General features: G+C 45.8%; 1 protein-coding gene across 1 annotated transcript; it reads right to left on the reverse strand.

Annotated features, from left to right (window-relative positions):
- LOC140463820 (galanin receptor 2a-like) lies at nucleotides 1-23,057 on the reverse strand. The gene is made up of 2 exons (XM_072558177.1): nucleotides 22,705-23,057; nucleotides 1-3,237 (listed from the first exon to the last, which is right to left on the reverse strand). Exons 1-2 carry the CDS (start codon nucleotides 23,055-23,057, stop codon nucleotides 2,490-2,492), a joined length of 1,101 nt encoding a protein of 366 aa, XP_072414278.1. The 3' UTR covers nucleotides 1-2,489.
- Between the last annotated feature and the right edge of the window lie 245 nt (nucleotides 23,058-23,302).

Consider the following 23,302-nt stretch of genomic DNA (forward strand, 5'->3'; position numbering starts at 1 on the left):
TGTTGGAATATTGTGTGCAATTCTGGTCTCCTTCCTATTGGAAAGATGTTGTGAAACTTGAAAGGGTTAGAAAAGATTTACAAGGATGTTCCCAGGGTTGGAGGATCTGAGCTACAGGGAGAGGCTGAACAGGCTGGGGCTGTTTTCCCTGGAGCGTCGGAGGCTGAGGGGTGACCTTATAGAGGTTTACAAAATTATGAGGGACATGGATAGAATAAATAGACAAAGTCTTTTCCCTGGGGTTGGGGAGTCCAGAACTAGAGGGCATAGGTTTAGGGAGAGAGGGGAAAGATATAAAAGAGACCTAAGGGACAACTTTTTCACACAGAGGGTGGTGCGTGTATGGAATTAGCTGCCAGAGGATGTGGTGGAGGCTGGTACAATTGCAACATTTAAGAGGCATTTGGATGGGTATATGAATAGGAAGGGTTTGGAGGGATATGGGCCGGGTGTTGCCAGGTGATACTAGATTGGGTTGGAATATCTGGTTAGCATGGATGGGTTGGACTGAAGGGTCTATTTCCATGCTGTTCATCTCTATGGCTCTATGACTCTAACTCTCCAGGCACCTTCTGAATATTCACTCACAACAATCATCATCTCCAAGCATAATTCCTCTCCCTCCATTATGTCCCGGGGTGGGGGGGGGGAGATTGGTGGTAACAGGATGTTTCTCCCTAATTTCCTCGTCCAGTGAAGTTAGACAGGTACATGGGAAATGCAGGGTTACAGGTATAGCAATGGGCTGAATGGCCTGATTCTATAATTCAACAGGCACTGGTGAGTGGATTCTGATTATTGAGCTGGGGAAGGAGGGGGTATTATTCACAGATGAATACTATTGTAGCCCCCCCTGGCTCTTCCCTGAAATATCTACAACACCATCCTTTCCCCAGCTGGGTGCTATCTGATAGAATATATCCTCAAGTCTCACCCACAAGATTAAGCCATTAATTTCACTAATCTCACCCTGTTACTACTCAGTGACCCAACTTAGTGTTGATCAGATTCCCTATGCTGGAAGAAGTGAGGACGGCAGATGCTGGAGATCAGAGTCGAGAGTGTGGTGCTGGAAAAGCACAACAGGTCAGGCAGCATCCGAGGAGCAGGAAAATCAATGTTTCAGGCATAATTCCTTCATCAGGGATGAGTACAATAGTATTCATCTATGAATGATGAGTCAGGCAAGGTGTAGACTTAAGGCCTAGTTCAGAACCTCAGATAATCTCAATGCCATTTCAGTTCAGTTCAAAAGGACTAGGATATTGACATCCTCCTCTGGAGATAGTTGCCGTTCACATACTACTTTTCAAACAAAAACAATGTTTTAATGCCCGTTGTCCTGATTAGAATTCCTCCCTTTCCCAATCCCACCCAGATGAGATCACTCCGTTGACATCTCATTGTCGTTTGTATGGTTATGTAAAAACAGCCTCTCCATTTACTCAAGCACTAGACTGCAATGTCATTCGCTGTACGTGAAGCACTTTCCAATGTTTGAGAGACTTGGGAAGGTTATAGATAAATGCAAGCCACTTCTTAGTTCTTACTGGTAGAGAGCGGGATGAGTAACAAGTTCCTTGCAAGGACGGTGCTCTCAGGGAATGTTTGCCAAGCTCAGTTAGGCTGATGCTCTTGGCAACACAGGGAAAGGAAAGGCCATTCTGCCCCTCAGGCCTGTTTGGCCATTTAGCGAGATCATGTGTGATCAATATCTCAACTCCTTCAACTGCTTTTTCTCCTTAATTCCCAACAACAATATGGAGATTCACCTCTCAAAAATTTCAACTGTCTCACAGAACCCACAACCCGAAGGGAGGGTAGGTTTCAGATTCCCACTATTCTTTGAGTGAAAACCTCTTTCCTGGCTCTAAATATTAAATGACATCTGCTCATCCCTGTTACTCTCATTAGAGAAAATACTCTCTCTCTATTATCCGATAAGAACTTATTAACACTATAAATATCCTAGTCAGCTCCCCTCAACCTTTTCAAGCCAGGAGAAATCAAGACAATTTGTTGCAACTTTCCTCATAACTTAACACTCTCAGCTTTAAAACGTTGTGGACATTTCGGCATATTTGGCAGGGTGGAAATATGTACAACAAAATGCATCAGTCAATAATTTCACAACGACCGCTGTGCAGTAAACCATGGTTCCATTGTTCCTGTGTGTGTTCTTTTTGAAGATTCACGCACACTTAACATTCAGAGCAAGCCTTCCTCACAATGTCTCGCTCAAGACCATGTATTGGCAGGACTCGTATCTGAACACACGCTTGCCTGTTAGAATGTTTTCACTGTTGGCGTCGCAAGCCACATCTCAGTTGCTTTAACATCTCTCTGTCTAATAGTCCTCAGACCAGTGCCACTTCTTGTGCAATACAAATCCCTCTTTTTGTTTTGTCTGCGTGGAAAAGTTTAGAATGCAAATCAGTCCACCCAACCAGCTCACTATCTGCCTCTGCCCTCAGCTCATGTTCAGAGGTTTAGGTCACACTGAAGGCCAGGAAGGTTCCAGGTGGTGCCACCTCATGGCCTGGAGAAGCTGGCTGACTCCACTGGTGACTGCTTGTTGGGTTGTGGTGTTCGGTGATGTGCAAGGCCTCGGTGGAGCCAACCTCCGTATGGGCCACTTGCACCACGTGCACTTTGCTGACCACAGTTTTCCTCAGGAGGCAGTTGAAGACTTTCTTGAAGCCTTTGCGGAAGTGTTTGGAGACCAGGGCGTAGACGATGGGGTTGAGGCAGGAGTTGGCATAGGACATGCAGTGTGACAAAAGCCTGAAGACATAGGTGGCCTGATTGAGAGGGAAGTGGCCGAACCAGAAACACAAGATAACCAGGTGATGGGGCAGCCAGCAGAGACAGAACAGGACAGCCACGATAATGATCATCTTCGTTACCTTGCGCTTGGCTTTCTTGGATTCAGACATGTCTTCGATGGGATCCACAGCAGTCCAAAGATAATTGATGGTCCTTGTATAGGCCAGGCTCAGAATCAACACTGGGATGATGTACCCAAAGATGAAGGTGGAAATGTCCATGATCTTGCGCCTGTAGTCATCCCAGACTGGGAAGCAGAGGGTCAGCTCTCTGTAGTGGATCACCTGATAGTAGCTGAGATAAGGGCCAGCAAAGATAAGAGAGAGTGCCCAGATGATGCAGATGGTGGTCAGGGCGTTTCGGGGAGTCCGCAGCTCCCGGGATCGCAGTGGGTAGCGAATCGCCAGGTACCTGCAAGACAGGGGAAGTCAGAAACCACGGGATTAATGATTGTATACGAGAGATTCAGGGAGACAGACTGAGGAGATGACATTATCCACAACAGGATCAAAGTGAATCAGCAAGATATCTCACAAGATATAGTTCACCCTCTTATAGCCAAGACAGTCTACTGAGTATCCAAGGAATTGTGTTATTTACATTTCTGATAATGGGCTTTGCATATCATCATAAACCAGCAGGGTAACTGGGCAAGGGCAAACATGAACCAGGCCCTTGAGGAGTCCCGTATCTATAGACTTTAGTTAATCCAGACCACTGCATTGTCTCAGCTGTCACCCTTTCCAATCACCATTGTGCCCTTATGAACTGAATGTCCTCATAGAGTCAGAGAGACGTACAGCATGGAAACAGACCCTTCGGTCCCATTCGTCCATGCCAACCAGATATCCCAACCCAATCTAGTCCCACCTGCCAGCACCCGGCCCATATCCCTCCAAACCCTTCCTATTCATATACCCATTGAAATGCCTTCTAAATGTTGCAATTGTACCAGCCTCCACCACTTCCTCTGGCAGCTCATTCCATGCACGTACCACCCTCTGTGTGAAAAGGTTGCCCCTTAAGTCTCTTTTATATCTTTCCCCTCTCGCCCTAAACCTATGCCCTCTAGTTCTGGACTCCCCACCCCTCGGAAAAGATTTTGCCTATTTATCCTATCCATGCCTCTCATAATTTTGTAAACCTCTATAAGGTCACCCATCAGCCTCCGACGCTCCAAGGAAAACAGCCCCTGATAGTAGCTGAGGTAAGGGCCAGCAAAGATGAGAGGGAGTGCCCAGATGATGCAGATGGTGGTCAGGGCGTTTCGGGGAGTCCACAGCTCCCGGGATCGCAGTGGGTAGCGAATCGCCAGGTACCTGCAAGACAGGGCAAGTCAGAAACCATGGGATTAATGATTGTCCCCCGTAGCTCAAATCTCCAACCCTGGCAACATCCTTGTAAATCTTTTCTGAACCCTTTCAAGTTTCACAACATTGTTCCGATAGGAAGGAGAACCAGAATTGCACGCAATATTCCAACAATGGCCTAACCAATGTCCTGTACAGCCGCAACACAACCTCCCAACTCCTGTACTCAATACTCTGACCAAGAAAGGAAAGCATACTAAATGCCTTCTTCACTATCCTATCTACCTGCAACTCCACTTTCAAGGAGCTATGAACCTGCACTCCAAGGTCTCTTTGTTCAGCAACACTGCCTAGGACCTTACCATTCAGTGTATAAGTCCTGCTAAGATTTGCTTTCCCGAAATGCAGCACCTCGCATTTATCTGAATTAAACTCCATCTGCCACTTCTCAGCCCATTGGCCCATCTGATCAAGATCCTGTTGTAATCTGAGGTAACCCTCTTTGCTGTCCACTACGCCTCCAATTTTGGTGTCATCTGCAAACTTACTAACTGTACCGCTTATGCTCACATCCAAATCATTTATATAAATGATGAAAAGTAGTGGACCCAGCACCGATCCTTGTGACACTTCACTGGTCACAGGCCTCCAGTCTGAAAAACAACCCTCCACCACCACCCTCTGTCTTCTACCTTTGAGCCAGTTCTGTATTCAAATGGCTAGTTCTCCGTGTATTCTATGAGATCTAACCTTGCTAAGCAGTCTCCCGTGGGGGAACCTTGTCAAACACCTTACTGAAGTCCATATAGATCACATCTACTGCTCTGCCCTCATCAATCCTCTTTGTTATTTCTTCAAAAACTCAATCAAGTTTGTGAGACATGATTTCCCGTGCACAAAGCCTTGTTGACTATCCCTAATCAGTCCTTGCCTTTCCAAATACATGTACATCCTGTCCCTCAGGATTCCCTCCAACAACTTGCCCACCACCGACATCAGGCTCACTGGTCTATAGTTCCCTGACTTGTCCTTACCACCTTTCTGAAACAGTGGCACCACGTTTGCCAACCTCCAGTCTTCCGGCACCTCACCTGTGACTATCGATGATACAAATATCTCAGCAAAAGGCCCAGCAATCACTTCTCTAGCTTCCCACAGAATTCTAGGGTACACCGGATCAGGTCCTAGGGATTTATCCACCTTTATACATTTCAAGGCATCCGGCACTTCCTCCTCTGTAATCTGGACATTTTTCAAGATGTCACCATCCATTGAAATGGGGATGGGATGGTCTTTATCACATTGGGACTGTTAATGGACAAAGTACAATTGTGGTTTGTCATTACCTTGAGTAGGAGGGCTGACAAGCGATCTCTTCCACTCTTACCATCTGCCATCGTGGGTATTGGAAGGATTTACATAATGTTTGGCCACATTACGTATGCATCTTCCATGGTCAATAAGTGTTGATGTGGGACTTGGACCCAGAGTGTCTGGTGCAGAGATTAGGAGCACTACCTACTGCCTATTACTTCCTCAGTACAGTCGTATTATGTAGGACACATTGGCAACATTGACCTGGATTTGGCAGGTAATATTGAAGGGAAAATTCTCCCCATTCATAAACCAAAAGCACAGAAGGAAGCTATTTTACATTTTATGTTCTTGTCAGTTGTAAGACACCTCTCTGATCTCATCCCAAATTCCAACTCTTGGTCCATAGCCCTGCACTTTATAGTAATTGTGTAAATTAGGGTGAAATTTCTTCTTAGTTCTTCAGGCTAAAGGAATCAGAGATTGTGGAGGAGAAAGTGGGAACACAGTTGGGGCGATCGGCCCTGGTCAGACTGAATAGTGCAGCTGACTCGAAGGGCTGAATGGCCTACTCCTGCTCTTATCTTCTATATTTTTATGTTTTTACAGGTCACAGCTAAAGTATTGTGTGCAGTTCTGGAATCCATATTATCGGAAGGATGTGATAGTACTAGAGAGGGTGCAGTGGAGAGTTGTCAGGACGTTGCCTGGACTGGAGAGTTTCAGATACAGAGAGAGATTGGACAGGCTGAAGTTGTTTTCCTGAGAGCAGAGAAGACTGAGAAGGGACATGATTGAGATGTGCAAAACTATGAGGGGCATGGAGAGGGGAACAGAAAGAGACTTTTCACTTTGATGGAAGGGTCAATGACCGGGGCATGGCTTTCTGGGAAGGTGCAGGAGGTTTAGAGGGAATGTGAGAAGAAACTTTCACCCAGAGGGTGGTGGGAATCTGGAACCCACTGTCTGTGAGGGTGATAGAGGCAGAAACCCTCATAAACATTGAAGAAGGAGTTAAATGTCCATTTGCAATGCATAATGGTTGATCAAAGTGGTCAGTTTTATTGGTATATTCAAAACAGTGTAAAGTTACACAATCCTCTGATACTGTCCAGGCTCCTTGTAAACAATAGACACTGGAGGGATTAGATTTCAATGTTACTCTCCTAAAATAATACTTTAATTTCATTTGATAGGTTTCCTCTCACATTTTTATTTGTGTGTCAGTAAAATTATTTCTCTTTAAAGAGCTTGATCTTTTTTTTTCAGATGTTTATCTCTTTTTTAAAGTATAAAAGGCACACTTGGTCGGGTGATATGGCATACACGTGTAATCCTGTTGAGGCTGGCAGAATGCTAGAGAGCAGAGATTCTCGGGTAACTTCCATTTTTGACCATCGATGCCTGCATTAAGATCAGTGTTCACATGGTGCTCCTCAAGGAAGTTGGTACCAGGGTATACTGAAGAGCGGCGAATGGGCTCAGGTTAAAAATGGAGCACGTCAAAGTCCCTGTACTGCTCAGTAGTGGAATAGACCTTGAGAGTTGATGCAGCAATATCCCTGGAGAGGAATCATCCAGTGCCCACTGGTACAACTAAGGCTCTCCAAAATTGCTGGGTGCCACAGTGACTACTTTTCGCAGCAGAGAGCGGCGGGAGCTGGGCGGAAGTTCAGACGGAGCGCAAAGCCGGTCGGGAAGGTAAGTGATTGTTATTAGAGTGGGTGTGTTCTAAACCCCAGGTCCTACAAAGTAGGGTCTCCCTCCCTCCCTCCTCCTCTAACCTTAATTAAGAGTCCACAGACTTGCCATAGGAAGAGGGTCTAAGGAAGTTTAGATCGAAGAGTGAGGCTTCAGCTCAGGAATCTTGATAAGGAGGTTGAGTAAAGAGATTACGCCACAGTTGAAGAGGGTGAAGACATGATTGCTCAGCTGGTTCAGTGCGCTACGTGTTTGATGTGGCAGGTCAACGACTCTGATGTGTCTGGCTCGTATATGTGTGGAAAGTGTGCGCACATTCAGCAATTGACCGAGCATATTGCAGCACTGACGAAAGAACTCGAAGACCTTAGGCTCATCTGAGAGAACGAGATCTTTCTGGACAAGACCTTCAGTGATGTTATTACACCAATCATGGCAGAAGAGAGCAGAAGAGTGCAGACGATGAGGAAGGCAGAGAGGAGACAGGTGCAAGAGACGCCGGGAGAAGTACCTGTCAGGAACAAGTTGAAGCTTTTGGAAACAGTAGAGTCTGATGACACTGCCAGTTCGCAAGGCAGCCATGTTTGTCAATCAAAAGTTGCCGCAGAAGCAGAGCGGAAGAGTCGGACATCGCACAGAGCCGTGGTAATAGGGGACTCCATCGTGAGAGGAACTGACCGGGGTTTTTGTGGCAGCAGACGGGATTTAAGGATGGTGTGTTGCCTTCCTGGTGCTAGAGTGAAAGACATCGCAGACAGAGTGCAGGAAATCCTCAAGGACGAGGGTGAAGAGCCCGAGGTGGTGGTACACGTCGGCACAAATGATGTCGGGAAGAAGAGGAGGAACATACTACAGCGAGACTTCGGAGAACTAGGAAGAAGGCTAAAAAGCAGGACGTCCAAGGTGGTTATCTCCAGTTTGCTTCCAGTTCCTCGGGCTAGTGTGGCCAGAAACCGGGAGATAATGGACTTGAACGTGTGGTTGGGGAACTGGTGCAGGAAGCAAGGTTTCAAGTTCTTGGATCACTGGGGTATATTTTATGGTAACCATAAATTCTACAAGAGAGACGGCTTGCACCTTAATAGATCAGGGATCAGCATTCTGGCAGGCAGGTTTTCTGCTGCAACACCGCTACATTTAAACTAAGTAGCGGGGGGAGGGGACAAGCTGGATGTTTAAAAAGGAAATTGAAGGGGTAGTTAGAACAAGAGAAGTCAAGAAAGACAACTGTATCAAGGAGGCAGAAAACTGGAAAAGGCATCATGCTGTAAAGTTGAGTGAAATAAGGGTTGAGGGGAAGGGTGAGAGCAGTAACAAATTAAAAATTCTATATATGAATGCACGAAGCATTAGACACAAGGTGGATGAGCTTGAGGCTCTTTTGGAAATTGGCAGATACAATATTGTGGGGATAACTGAGACGTGGCTTCATGGGGACAGGGCCTGGGAAATGAATATTCAAGGCTACACGTGCTATCGTAAGGACAGACTGACGGGCAGAGGGGGTGGGGTGGCCTTGTTGGTAAGGGAGGATATTCTCCCTTATATCCTCCCTAACGCGGGGGGACCTAGAGTCAGGGGATGTAGAGTCAGTGTGGATAGAGCTTCGAAACACTAAAGGTAAAAAGACCCTCATGGGAGTCATCTACAGGCCCCCAAACAGTAGTCTGGATGTTGGATGTAAGCTGAATCAGGAGCTGAAATTGGCTTGTCGCAAAGATGTTACTACAGTTGTTATGGGGGATTTTAACATGCAGGTAGACTGGGAGAATCAGGATGGTATCGGGCCTCAAGAAAGAGACTTTGTGGAGTGCCTCAGAGATGGATTTTTAGAGCAGCTGGTGCTGGAGCCGACCAGGGAGAAGGCAATTCTGGATCTGGTATTGTGTAACGAACCAGAATTGGTCAGTGACCTCGAAGTGAAGGAACCATTGGGAAGTAGTGACCATAATACAATAAGCTTCAATCTGCAATTTGAGAGGGAGTGGGTACAATCGGAAGTGACAATATTTCAGTTGAATAAAGGGAAATATGGAGCTATGAGGGAGCAACTGGCCAAAGTTCAAGGGTGCAATACCTTAACAGGGAAGACCGTGGAGGAACAATGGCGGATATTTCTGTGTATAATGCAGAAGTTGCAGGATCAGTTCATTCCTAAAAGGAAGAAAGATCCCAGGAGGAGACATGGGCGGCCGTGGCTGACGAGGGAAGTAAAGAAACATATAAGGTTAAAAGAGAAAAAGTATAACTTAGCGAAGATAAGTGGGAAAACTGAAGGCTGGGAAGCTTTTAAAGAACAACAGAGGATTAGTAAGAAGGAAATACGCAGAGAAAAAATGAGGTACGAAGGTAAACTGGCCAAGAATATAAAGGAGGATAGTAAAACCTTTTTTAGGTATGTCCAAGGCAAAAAAATGGTTAGGACAAAAATTGGGCCCTTGAAGACAGAAACAGGGGAATATATTACTGGGAACAAAGAAATGGCAGAGGAATTAAATGGGTACTTCAGATCTGTGTTCACTGGGGAAGACACAAGCAATCTCCCTGAGGTAACAGTGGCTGAAGGACCTGAACTTAAGGGAATTTATATTTGCCAGGATTTGGTGTTGGAGAGACTGTTAGGTCTGAAGGTTGATAAGTCTCCGGGACCTGATGGCCTGCATCCCAGGGTACTGAAGGAGGTGGCTCGGGAAATCGTGGATGCGTTGGTGATTATTTTCCAGAGTTCAATAGAATCGGGGTCGGTTCCTGAGGATTGGAGGGCGGCTAATGTTGTGTCACTTTTTAAGAAGGGTGGGCGGGAGAAAGCAGGAAATTATAGACCAGTTAGTCTGACCTCAGTGGTGGGAAAGATGCTGGAGTCTATTATAAAGGATGAAATTACGGCACATCTGGATAATAGTAACAGGATAGGACAGAGTCAGCATGGATTTATGAAGGGGAAATCATGCTTGACTAATCTTCTTGAATTTTTTGAGGATGTAACTCGGAAGATGGACAAGGGAGATCCAGTGGATGTAGTGTACCTGGACTTTCAGAAAGCTTTTGATAAAGTCCCACACAAGAGGTTAGTGAGTAAAATTAGGGCGCACGGTATTGGGGGCAAAGTACTAGATTGGATAGAGAATTGGTTGGCTAATAGGAAACAAAGGGTAGTGATTAACGGCTCCATTTCGGAATGGCAGGCAGTGACCAGTGGGGTACCGCAGGGATCCGTGCTGGGACCGCAGCTTTTTACAATATATGTAAATGATATAGAAGATGGTATCAGCAATAACATTAGCAAATTTGCTGATGATACAAAGCTGGGTGGTAGGGTGAAATGTGATGAGGATGTTAGGAGATTACAGGGTGACCTGGACAAGTTAGGTGAGTGGGCAGATGCATGGCAGATGCAGTTTAATGTGGATAAATGTCTGGTTATCCACTTTGGTGGCAAGAACAGGAAGGCAGATTACTACCTCAATGGTATCAAATTAGGTAAAGGGGCTGTTCAGAGAGATCTGGGTGTTCTTGTCCACCAGTCAATGAAGGCAAGCATGCAGGTACAGCAGGTCGTGAAGAAGGCTAATAGCATGCTGGCCTTCATAACAAGAGGGATTGAGTATAGAAGCAAAGAGGTGCTTCTGCAGCTGTACAGGGCCCTGGTGAGACCACACCTGGAGTACTGTGTACAGTTCTGGTCTCCAAATTTGAGGAAAGACATTCTGGCTATTGAGGGAGTGCAGCGTAGGTTCACGAGGTCAATTCCTGGAACGGCAGGATTGCCTTACACTGAAAGACTGAAGCGACTGGGCTTGTATACCCTTGAGTTTAGAAGACTGAGAGGGGATCTGATTGAAACGTATAGGATTCTGAAAGGATTGGATACTCTGGCAGGAGGAAACATATTTCCGCTGATGGGGGAGTGCCGAACCAGAGGACACAACTTAAAAATACGGGGTAGACCATTTAGGACAGAGATGAGGAGAAACTACTTCACCCAGAGAGTGGTGGCTGTGTGGAATGCTCTGCCCCAGAGGGCAGTGGAGGCCCAGTCTCTGGATTCATTTAAGAAAGAATTGGATAGAGCTCTTAAAGATAGTGGAGTCAAGGGTTAAGGAGATAAGGCTGGAACAGGATACTGATTGGGAATGATCAGCCATGATCATATTGAATGGCGGTGCAGGCTCGAAGGGCTGAATGGCCTACTCCTGCATCTATTGTCTATTGTCTATTGAATGATTAAATCTGAGAATGGTATTTTAGTTTGCAATATGAAATGTGGTTACGGGTTACATCCAGACCAATGTGGCTTCAGTAAAGTCATTTCTGAAAACCAAAGGCAAAATATTTGAGAGCCAGAAGCTCATCTGTTAGATACCGAAGATGGTTTGGCTTTTCCAGTAGGTTTCATGAATGAAATTTACTAGAAAGATTATATACTGGATGCCTTTTAGCTATGGTGAGGTAGATTTTGAAAGTTGGACAGTAATTCCATTAGAAGACTTTATGTGAGATCTTAGAAATTGCTGTATTATGGTAATGTGTCACAAATGGACAGGGTCCTGGTCTGAACTGGGGTTTGGATTTCAGAAAGTTACTCCCTTCTGGAAAAGGTCACTGCTACTTTGACAGAAAATTATTTGGGACCCATTTTCATCAGGATTGATGGAACAAACATTTCTAGGTTATCGAGAAACTAGGCATAAAGGAAGAGTTACCGACAAAAGGAATGAGGTTGTAAGCACTTTTTTTTAGTGGATATGGAAAGCATTGTATTTAGGTTTGGGATATCAACCACAGGCAGCTTGCACTTGTAATAGTTATCTGCCTCCAACTGAGTTTTAATGGGAAGAGGTTGCAGTTTATTACAAATTAGCAATCACATTGGTAAGATAGGAGATGTTACTCAGAATATGAAGAGACCTCTGGGTTTAGGTCTTCTGTTTTCCATCCCATTTTCCGCCATTAATTATAAATCTCTGCTGCATGAGAGGAAAACTTTAAATTTTACTCTCAGGAGGCTGTTTCCTTCCTCATTGAGCCTCTGATTCAGGGCAGGGCCTGCTGCTACAGATTCCCATTTCCTGACAAATCTGTAACTGCCAGGTAGGATCTGCATCTAGCTCACACGTGTCTGCGCTTCTCTTACCAGGTCTGAAGTTAAAGGCTTTTATCAGGAAGTGCTACTTCTCCCATGTCGAGCTTCAAAGAGTCACATTGTTCAGCTGCTGTGGCTACTGACTGGGTGCATGAGTAATTCTGAACACTGTAAATTCTTTAAAGCTGTAAATAAACGTGTATTCTGGTGATTGTTTGGTTGAATTCTAATTCCACTAGTGCCACCATGTTATTTTTGGTTTTGGGATGCTACTTACAGTTTGGGTGGTTTTGCTGCCACTATCTGAGACTTAATGAGAAGGGACTCTTAAACTTAAACAAGCTGGAGATTATTGCCTGGTAATGAACTAGTACAAATTGTGTTACTAAGTTAGACAGCGTTTCTAAAGCTATGAGGAGACCTGTGGATATGATGTTCACTCCAGAAGAGCCGAATGTGTTCTGGCTTATAGGACATAGAACATAGAAAAGTACTGCACAGGACAGGCCTTTTGGCCCGCGATGTTGTGCCGAGGATTAATCCTAATGTAAAATAAAATAACTTAACCTACGCACCCCTCAACTCCCTGCTCTCCATGTGCATGTCCAGCAGTCGCTTAAACGTCCCTAATGACTCTATTTCCACCACCACAGCTGGCAACGCATTCCATGCATTCACAACTCTCTGCGTAAAGAATCTACCTCTGACGTCTCCTCTATACCTTTCCCCTAATATCTTAAAACCATGACCCCTCGTACCAGTCAGTCCTGCCCTGGGGAAAAGTCTCTGGCTATTGACTCTATCCATTCTTCTCATTACCTTGTATACCTCGATCAGGTCTCCTTCTCTCCAGAGAGAAAAGTCCGAGCTTATTCAACCTTTCTTCATAAGGCAAGCCCTCCAGTCCAGGCAGCATCCTGGTAAACCCTTTTTGCACCCTCTCCAAAGTCTCTGTATCTTTCCTATAGTAGGGCAATCAGAACTGGACACAATATTCCAAGTGTGGTCTCACCAGGGACTTGTAGAGCTGCAGCAAAACCTCGCGGCTTTTAAACTCAATACCCCTGTTGATGAAAGCCAAAACACCATATGCTTTCTTAACAACCCTATCCACTTGGGTGGTAACTTTGAAGGATCTATGTCTTTGCACACCCAGATCCCTCTGTTCCTCCACACTACCAAGAATCCTGTCTTTAATCCTATATTCAGCATTCGAGTTCGACCTTCCAAAATGCATCATTTTGCATTTATCCAGGTTGAACTCCATCTGCCATTTCTCAGCCCAGCTCTGCAACCTGTCTACGTTGCACTGCATCCTGCGATAGCCCTTGATACTATCAACAGCACCTCCAACCTTTGTGTCGTCTGCAAATTTACTAACTCACCCCTCAACCTCCTCATCCAAGACATTTATAAAAACTGAAAAGAGCAGAGGCCCAAGAACACAGTCCTATTGCACCCCACTCAACACTGACCTCCAGGCAGAATACTTTCCATCTACAACCACTCTCTGCCTTCTGTCAGCCAACCAATTCTGAACCCATTAGCCAAATCTCCCTGTATTCCATACTTCCTCACTTTATGAATGAGCCTACCATGGGGAACCTTATCAAATGCGTTGCTGAAGTCCATATACACCCTATCCACTGCTCGACCTTCATCGACCTGTCTCGTCACCTCCTCAAAGAACTCAATAAGATTTGTGAGGCATGACCTGCCCCTCACAAAGCTACACTGACTGCCTTTAATCATGCTATGCTTTTTGAAATAGTCATAAATCCTATCACTCAGAATTCTTTCCAAAACTTTGCTGACCACAGATGTAAGACTGACTGGTCTGTAATTGCCAGGGATTTCCCTTCTTGAAAAGTGGAACAACATTCGCCTCCTTCCAATCCTCCGGCACAACTCCCGTGGAGAGTGAGGAGGCAAATAATCTTCGCCAGCGGCTCAGCAACCTCCTTTCTCGCTTTCCCCACCTAAGCGTGTAAGACATCACTGGGTTGAGTGGAACTCAATGTAGTGTTCAACATTAACCCTTTCTGAACCAGATAGCCCAATAGACAACAAGATTGGAACAGCATTACTCAGAGAATGAACCCAAGGAAAGCCTGGGCAACAGTTAACAGAAGCTTCAGTTGCAATACAAACTATAGTGAGTCCTTGCTTCAAGTTGTAGCTTCATTCCAAACGGGCATGACTTAAACTGAAATGACTTTAATGGAATCAGATTTTCCCATTGAAACCAATGTAAAAGCTGTCATTGGGTTCTGTTGGACCTTCATCATCAGAGAATAAAATCCAATCTTTTTACCCTGTAGGCTGAAATATGATAAATGCCAAAGTCCTATATTGGTAAATGAAATAACCTTTTAAAATAGCTCTAAAATGTAAAGCTGTAAAATCTCATTCTATATGCCTCCTGCCTACCGCCAATCCTGCTGTCCAATTCTTATGCTTGCTCACACTGACTTCCACATATCTTCATTCGGATCAGATGGACAGATGGGCCAAGGAGTGGCAGATGGAGTTTAATCTAGATAAATGTGAGGTGCTAGGTTTTGGTAGGGCAAATCAGGGCAGGTCTTATATGCTTAATGGTGAGTGGGAAATGTTGCTGAACAAAGGAACCTTGGAGTGCAGTTTCATAATTTCTTGAAAGTGGAGTCACAGGTAGACAAGATAGTGAAGAAGGTGTTTGGTACCCTGGCATTTATTGGCTCACTCCATTGAGTATAGGAGTTGGGAGGTCATGTTGTGGCTGTACAAGACATTGTATAGGCCACGTTTGGAATACTGCGTTCAATTCTGATAATATGTTGCGAAAATTAAGAGGGTTCAGAAAAGATTTACAAGGACACTGTAAATCATTGTTAGAGTGTTTGAGCAATAGAGAGAGGCTGAATAAGCTGGGGGCTATTTTCTCTGGAGCATCGGAGGCTGAGGAAGGGTCAGCAGTAGCCGGGATATTTGGGCATTGAGAGAGGCTGTTAGTTGGAGACTTGGTAGAATAGAACAATTAAGGCATAGTAGAGGCTGGTCCAAAATCTATCAACTTGTAAATACTTTCTATTGTTCTCCCAACCATTGGATCTCACCACTCTCTGAAATATTCATCTTATCTGATCAGAAATACTTGACATAGACTGAAAATAATGTCTGCCTGTCGAAGAATGCAGAGAGAAACTGTGCATGGACAAGTCTCCTGTCATTTTAAATAGCACAGAAGAAAACATGAAGATCTCCAGCTCCTTCCAAATTCTTTGCAAATTGCGCAGTGATGTTTTTTGCTCTTTCGGTGAAGGGATGGTTATGTTGTCAAAAGGAGCCATTACAGCCAGTCAGACACAGCATGTAGCTTTCCCAGAATGACTGACTGGAACACAGCCGACTATGGAATAAACACATGTAAACTGTACTCAGACTACAACATCACTCACAACATCTCAGATCTGAAATGCAACAAGTCTCCTCAATTATTATCTAAACTATACTCAGCCAGATCTCTGGAAACTACTGCTAGCATGTCTGCAAACTTTACCAATCTGATATAGATGCAATAAAAAATATTGCCTGTTAAATACAGGAACTAGCCTTTCAGTATCTTAAACCTGTTCCACCATTCAATGTAATGCAAGCCCTATTATTCCGGGAGTCATCACAAATGTGAAAGGATTTAGTCAAAAGCAGGTTAAAAGGAAATACTCACCAGGTTTCTATAGTTGTCGTGGTAATTACAAACAAATTTTCTTTGATCAATTGCAACTAGCAAACCTAAATTGGTAACATATAAATCTACAACTTAAACCCTACCCCTTCTTAAATTCCCCACTTCACAAATATACAGACACAAAAACACGTGATTATTAAGGGTGAAAAAAGACAATCAGGGAGAAACAGTTCAATTACACTCATCTGTACCACAGGATTCAATGAGTTGCTTTCTTTCTCTTCGTTTCAATTCACTCTTAGTTCCTTGCTGTTGCCACAGGACACACTGATATTCTCTTTCTTTCACATATTGAGAATTTGTCCTTTCAATGTTTTTAAAGACATTTTATTCCTCCTTCAACAGGGGTTTTTGCAGAGAGAGAGATGAGTGCAAGACAGCTAGCTGTTACAGGAAGGAGATTTATTGATCCTTTAATTTGGCTGTGTTCCTGATGTGCCCCACTCAAACCATAGTCACCTGGTCAGGAACCAAGCTGCTGTCAAGCAATTATCCTTTAGCTCAGAGCCCATCAGCTTCATGGTGTCTGCTTTCCTCTCATTGTCCCAGGAAAGCAATTCAACTTTGTATACAACACACGTGTACTCCAGTAACCAGGAGTCATCACAAACGCGAAAGGATTTAGTCAAAGTGCTCAGTTTATCTGACTGACAGAAGGACTGACCTGTTCCACCACTCAATGTAATGCAAGCCCCATTATTCCAGGAGTATTCACAAACGTGAAAGGATTTAGTCAAAAGCAGGTTAAAAGGAAATACTCTCCAGGTTTCTATAGTTGTCGTGGTGGGCCACTCTGCAGGGAATCTCATTAGTCAGAGGGAAATAATTCTGGGTGGGTTACTCTTCGGATGGTCGGTGTGGACCTGTTGGGCCGAAGGGCCTGTTTCTACATCGTAGGGAATCTCATCTCATCTCAACCTTTATTTTTAAAACTGCGACCGATTGATTGCAGTTTCCTTGATTGAAAGCAGTGTATTTCCTTTTTAGTCCAATAAAATAAGTTTAAAAAGTGGTCACTCTCTGACTAAAGCATGACTTTGAACTCCTTCAATCATTCAACAGGCATTTCACTGCTTTGGTCTTCAGCACGTCACACCAAGATCTGAAGAAACAGCGTTTTACAGAGCAATGCAATGATTAGACAACTGTCTTTACACAAAGGAACCCAGCCTATCAGCATTCTCCACAAGCTTATGTAAGTGTCCCAGAGTTAAGTAAGTTTAGTCAGACTCCATCCACAGTTCAGTGGAGAGAAGAAAATGCCCTCAATGTTGCACTAAATACAATCCCTACTCTGTGGAAGCAGGCTTTTTGACCCAACAAGAACAAACCAACCTTCCGAAGAGCACCTTCCCAGACCCATCCATCCCTGTACCTCCACATTTACCATGTCTAACCCATCTAGCCTGTAAATCCCCAGCCACAATGGGAAAATTTAGCATGGCCAATCCACTTAGCCTGCACACCTTTGGACTCTGGGAGAAAACCCACACAGACAGTCACGCGAGGTTGGAATTGAATCCAGGTCCCTGGAGCTGTGAGACAGCAGTGCTAACCACTGAGTCACCGTGCCACCCCTCTCTGCTTTGCCAATCCCAGGCTGCATACATTTCCTGAATGTTCCTTGCCCTCCGGGTGGATATTCCTTCAGCCGTTCCATTATTCCCATTCTAAGCTATTTATCTCTTCACTTCCCTCTTTAAGACACTCCTTACAAGCCACTCCTTTTGCATATGGTCACCAGTCCAAATGTCTCCTTTTGCCACAAGACATGCTGAATCCATCACACTCAAATCTAAGTCATTTATATAAAGTACAAGCAGCAAGAGCCCCAGCACTGACCCCTGTGGGACATCACTGGGCATAGACTTGCTGTCCGAAAACACCCCTCAACCATCATCGTTTACTTCCCGCTACTCAACCAATTGCAGAACCAGTTTTTCAAATTTCCACAGATCCCATGGGCTCTGACCTTTACTGTTAGTCTCCCATGTGGGACCTTATCAAAATACCTTGCTGATGTCCAAGTAGACTGCATAAAAAGCATTGTCTGGAGTCACATGTAGGCCAGACCAGGTAAGACCTTCACTAAAGGACATGAGTAAGTCAGATAGGTTTCCCCAGCAATTGACAGTGGTTAAACCGTCATTAGTAGACTAACATAATTCACTTCAGATGTATCATTTTTAATCGAATGCAAATTTAAATCTGCCAACAGGAGCAATGCCCTCCAGAACATTGGCCCGGGATTTTGGATTCCTAATCCAGTGACGTTGCCACTGCTCACCCAAGAGCAAAGACATGCAGTATCATTGCTGCTTATAATCTGGTTAAAATACAGCAATAACAAAATTTTTGACTTTAACAGTAACATTTCCTCAGGTGCTTCAGAGGAATATTATCAAACAAACTGATTTTGTAGCTTCCTACAGTGTGGAAGCCCCAGTTCACCCATCAAGTCCACACCAACCCTCCAAAAGGCATCCCACACAAACACACCCCGTCATTTCCCACAGCCAATCCACCTAATCTGCACATCTCTGGATGGTGGGAGGAAACCCATACAGACCCAGGGAGAATGTGCAAACTTCACACAGACAGTTGCCTGAGGCTGGAATCAAAGCCAGGTCGCTGGAGCTGTGAGGCAGCAGTGCTAACCACTGAGCCACCATCAGAGAATCCCTACAGTGGGGAAGCAGGCTATTCAGCCCATCAAGTCTACACCACCCAGACTCACACCCACACTGTATTCCTGTAACCCTGTGCCTCCCGTGGAGAGTGAAGTGAGACATGTTTGAGATGTATAAAATTATGAGGGGTATAGACAGGGTAAGAAATGTTTCCCCTTGATTGAGGGATCAGTGACCAGAGGACACAGACTCAGGGGAAGGCATAGGAGGTTTAGAATACAAGTGAGGAAAAGGCGGGAGGCTGGAACTCACTGCCTGGGAGAGGAGGTGAGGCAGGAACACCAGTACCATTGCAGAAGCATTGAGATATGTACTTAGAATGTCAAGGCATACAAGGCTATGGGCCAAATGCTGGAAAATTGAATTAGAATAACGGTGGTTGGTTTTGACTTGGTCAGACTTGTTGGGCTGAAGGACCTTTCTCTGTTCTGTAGGCCTCAATGACTGTACAGGTATGACCCGCAGCAATGTGGCTGACTCTTGATGGTCCTCTTGGTAGTAAATGCTGGCTCATGAACAAATTAAAAACAGCAGGGTCAGTACACCAAGGCTGCATGCTTTATTATTGCATTATATTTCCTGCTGGATATTGGTTTCAACATTATGGAAGCAATGTTGGGGAAGATATCATCTTATCATTGCAGGATCACTAGGCCTGGATTCATGGTCAACATTGTTTTGCTGTTTGATAGATCGCAGGCCATCTCCCCCCAGACGTGATCGACGATGCTCTCCACCACATCTCCTCCACTTCCTGCTCCTCCGCCCTTGAGCCCCGCCCCTCCAATTTCCACCAGGACAGAACCTCACTGGTCCTCACCTACCATCCCACCAACCTCCATATACATCGTATCATCCGTCATCATTTCCGCCACCTCCAAACGGACCTCACCACCAGGGATCTATTTCCCTCCCCTCCCCTATCTGCATTCTGAAAAGACCACTCCCTCCGTGACTCCCTCGTCAGGTCCACACCCCCCACCAACCCAACCTCCACTCCCGGCACCTTCCCCTGCAACCACAAGAAATGCAAAACTTGTGCCCCCTTACTTCCCTCCAAGGCCCCAAGGGATCCTTCCATATCCACCACAAATTCACCTGCATCCGCTGCACCCGATGTGGCCTCCTCTATATTGGGGAGATAGGCCGCCTACTTGTGGAACATTTCAGAGAACACCTCTGGGGACACCCAGACCAACTAACCCACCCACCCCGTGGCTCAATACTTCAACTCCCCCTCCCACTCCACCAAAGACATGCAGGTCCTTGGACTCCTCCATCGCCAGACCATAGCAACACGATGGCTGGAGGAAGAGCGCCTCATCTTCCGCCTAGGAACCCTCCAACCACAAGGGATGAACTCGGATTTCTCCAGTTTCCTCATTTCCCCTCCCCCACCTTGTCTCAGTCCCAACCCTCAAACTCAGCACCACCTTCCTAACCTGCAATCTTCTTCCTGACCTCTCCGGCCCCACCCCCACTCCGGCCTATCACCCTCACCTTAACCTCCTTCCACCTATCGCATTTCCAACGTCCCTCCCCCAAGTCCCTCCTCCCTACCTTTTATCTTAGCCTGCTGGACACACTTTCCTCATTCCTGAAAAAGGGCTCATGCCCGAAACGTCAATTCTCCTGCTCCTTCGATGCTGCCTGACCTGCTGTGCTTTTCCAGCAACACATTTTCAGCTCTGATCTCCAGCATCTGCAGTCCTCACTTTCTCCTTCTGCAACCTATACTCAACACCCAAACTCCCCACAGACTACACTCAACACCCAATCTCCCCACAGACTACACTCAACACCCAAACTCCCCACAGAGTACACTCAACTCCCAATCTCCGCACAGACTACATGGAACACCCAACACCACCCTCACCCAACAGACCACAGTCAACACCCAAACTCTACCAAAACTACAGTCAACACCCAAATTCCCTGCAATCTAGTCAACACCTCAACATCCTCACAAACTACACCCTTTCATTGTACTACCTGTTTATATTCTGCTCACGCAATTTCTACCCAACATCCATCCAGAACTCTTAAATAACCTAGTACTGTATTTGGTGAAATCTCTAATCAATGCCACTTTTGAAACTGTATCTACTATAGATACAGTTCAAACTTTGTTCAATATCGGCCAAGGAGTTAGCGACCAAGCAGATTAGCCTGTTCACACTGTCCAGCCCACACTGCCTCATCTGACTGAGGAGAGATTGTCCTCGTGAGAACTCTCTGCACTCAGTACATTCTGTGACGTGATGCTTTCAGAATGGCTGCTCCAGAGGATGGTGTGTGTGTGTGTGTGTGCGTGTGTGTGTATGTGTGCGTATCTGTGTGTGCACGCGTATTTGTGTGTTTGTGTGTCTGTCTGTATGTGTACATGCATGTGTGTGTTTGTGTCTCTGTGTGTGTCTGTGTCTGTTGTGTGTCTGTGTGTCTATGTGTGTGTGTGTTTCCGTGTTTGTGTCTGTGTGTGTATGTGTGGTGTGTATATGTCCATGTGTGTGTGTGTCTCTGTGCGTCCATGTGTGTGTGTGTGTGAGTTTGTGTGTGTGTGTGTGTGCCTGTGTCTGTGTATGTGTGTGTGTCTGTCTGTGTGTGTGTTTGTGTGTGTGTGTGTGTCTGTGTGTGTTTGTGTCTGTGTGTGTTTGTGTCTCTGTGTGTGTGTCTGTCTGTCTGTGTTTGTGTGTGTGTTTGTGTCTGTGTGTGTGTGTCTGTCTGTCTGTGTTTGTGTCTGTGTGTGTGTCTGTGTGTGTTTGTGTGTGTGTGTGTGTCTGTGTGTGTTTCTGACTATGTGTGTGTGTGTGTGTGTGTGTGTCTGTGTGTTTGTGTGTCTGTGTGTGTGTGTGTGTGTCTGTCTGTCTTTCTGTGTGGGGGAGGTGCAGCATTTCTGCCTGTCAGGTAGATTCTCCTGCATTCTGTCCCATCCCAGGACTTGTTGCTCACTGCGGGAGTGTTCAGGATATCATTCCAGAGTTTGAGAATCTGTCTGCTCTTCCTTCCACCCATTCCCATTCCTTCCCATAGGGGAAAAGCACTCGGCTGAAGATACCAAGCAAACAGGAGTGATTTAGGAAGCAGGGTATGACCTTTTCAAACAGCTTCCTGTATTTTGGAAGGTGCTGTCACACTCTCATGTTCAATTGCCTCCTGGATCTGCTTCTATCAGCTTTCTGAATCGCTGACATTGCAGAATAACGTCCTGAAAATTGTTCATCTCCAAAACCACCCTCTGTACTGTCCTGCATGTAACTGATTCTGAGGTTAAACTGATTCTGAGGTTGTTCTGGATGGACAAAGCTGAGAGATTCCACTCCAAGTGGTTTCTTCAGCATGTTCACAGGAGGCCTTTCTCCCCACACACTGTTGCTGATAGCCCGAACCCTGTCGTTTCTGTGATTGGCAGGAGGTACTGTGAAAGCACAGGTTGACGTTAGAGACGGGTCACTGTTCAACAGCAAGACAGAAACACAAGAGAGAGACACTGGGCCAGCTCACACAGCCCCTGTTCCTACAAAGTTAAAAATCACACAACACCAGGTTTATAGTCCAACAGCTTTGACTGGAAGCACTAGTTTTCGGAGCACAACCACCCAATGAAGGAGCAGCGCTCCGAAAGTTAGTGCTTCCAAATAAACCTGTTGGACTATAACCTGGCATTGCGTGATTTTTAACTTTGTCCACCCCAGTCCAACACCAGCACCTCCACATCATAACTACCCCTGTTCCTACAGACGGCAACATGATACTCACTCTTGATCAGATCCAGGAACACAATAACCAAACCGAGAGGGGAATTAGTGACTTTCAGTCCTGTCAATGGCTCCTTCCTGAATTCCACTCAGGGTCACAGAGTGTCACAGTCCTAGTCCCAATCCCAGATTAAATCCCAGATTTAGGGTCAATCTTGTTTCTAATCCTGTCCCCTCCTAATTAGATACCTTATACTATCCGGTTTGAAAAGCCCCCTCACCCTCCGAGTGCCCATCCCTGCCCTGATTGAAGAGTGCCCTGCTCCAGCCCCTGCCCAGGTGGTGTTGGACCCACCTGTCAACGGAGACTGCGGCCAAGGTGAAGCTGCTGGCGTAGACGGTCAGGTAGATGAAGAAATGGACAAGCTTGCACATGAAGGAGCCGAAGACCCAGGAGTCCAGGGTGTAGATGGTGCCCTGGAAGGGCACACAGCACAAGATGAAACAGAGGTCGGCAATGCCCAGGTTCAGGATGAACAGGTTGGTGGTGTTGCTGGTCATCTGGCCATTCCGAAGGAGCACAGCTAGGACCAGGCTGTTACCCACTGTACCCAGCAGGAAGATTAGACAGAAGACCAGTGGCACAATGACCCTCTCGGGTCTCCCCTCCCAGCCCTGGCAGGAGCTGCAGCTCTGGCTTATATTCATCTCGGTCGCTGGCAGCTGCCCAGACCCAGCTCCTCTCTCCCCCACTCTTCTCTCTCTCTCTCTCTCTCTCTCTCTCCCTCTCTCCCCCCACCCGCACTCTCCCCCCCTCTCTCTACCCCCTCCCCCCTCTCTCTACCTCTCTCTCTCTACCTCCTCCTCTCTCTTTCTCCCTCTTCCTCCTCTCTCTCCCCCCCTCTCTCTCTGCTGCCCTTTTACATCTGTCTCCCCTCTCCCCTCTCTCTCTC

Source organism: Chiloscyllium punctatum, chromosome 39, assembly GCF_047496795.1.
Source record: "Chiloscyllium punctatum isolate Juve2018m chromosome 39, sChiPun1.3, whole genome shotgun sequence".
Taxonomy (NCBI): Eukaryota; Metazoa; Chordata; class Chondrichthyes; order Orectolobiformes; family Hemiscylliidae; genus Chiloscyllium; species Chiloscyllium punctatum.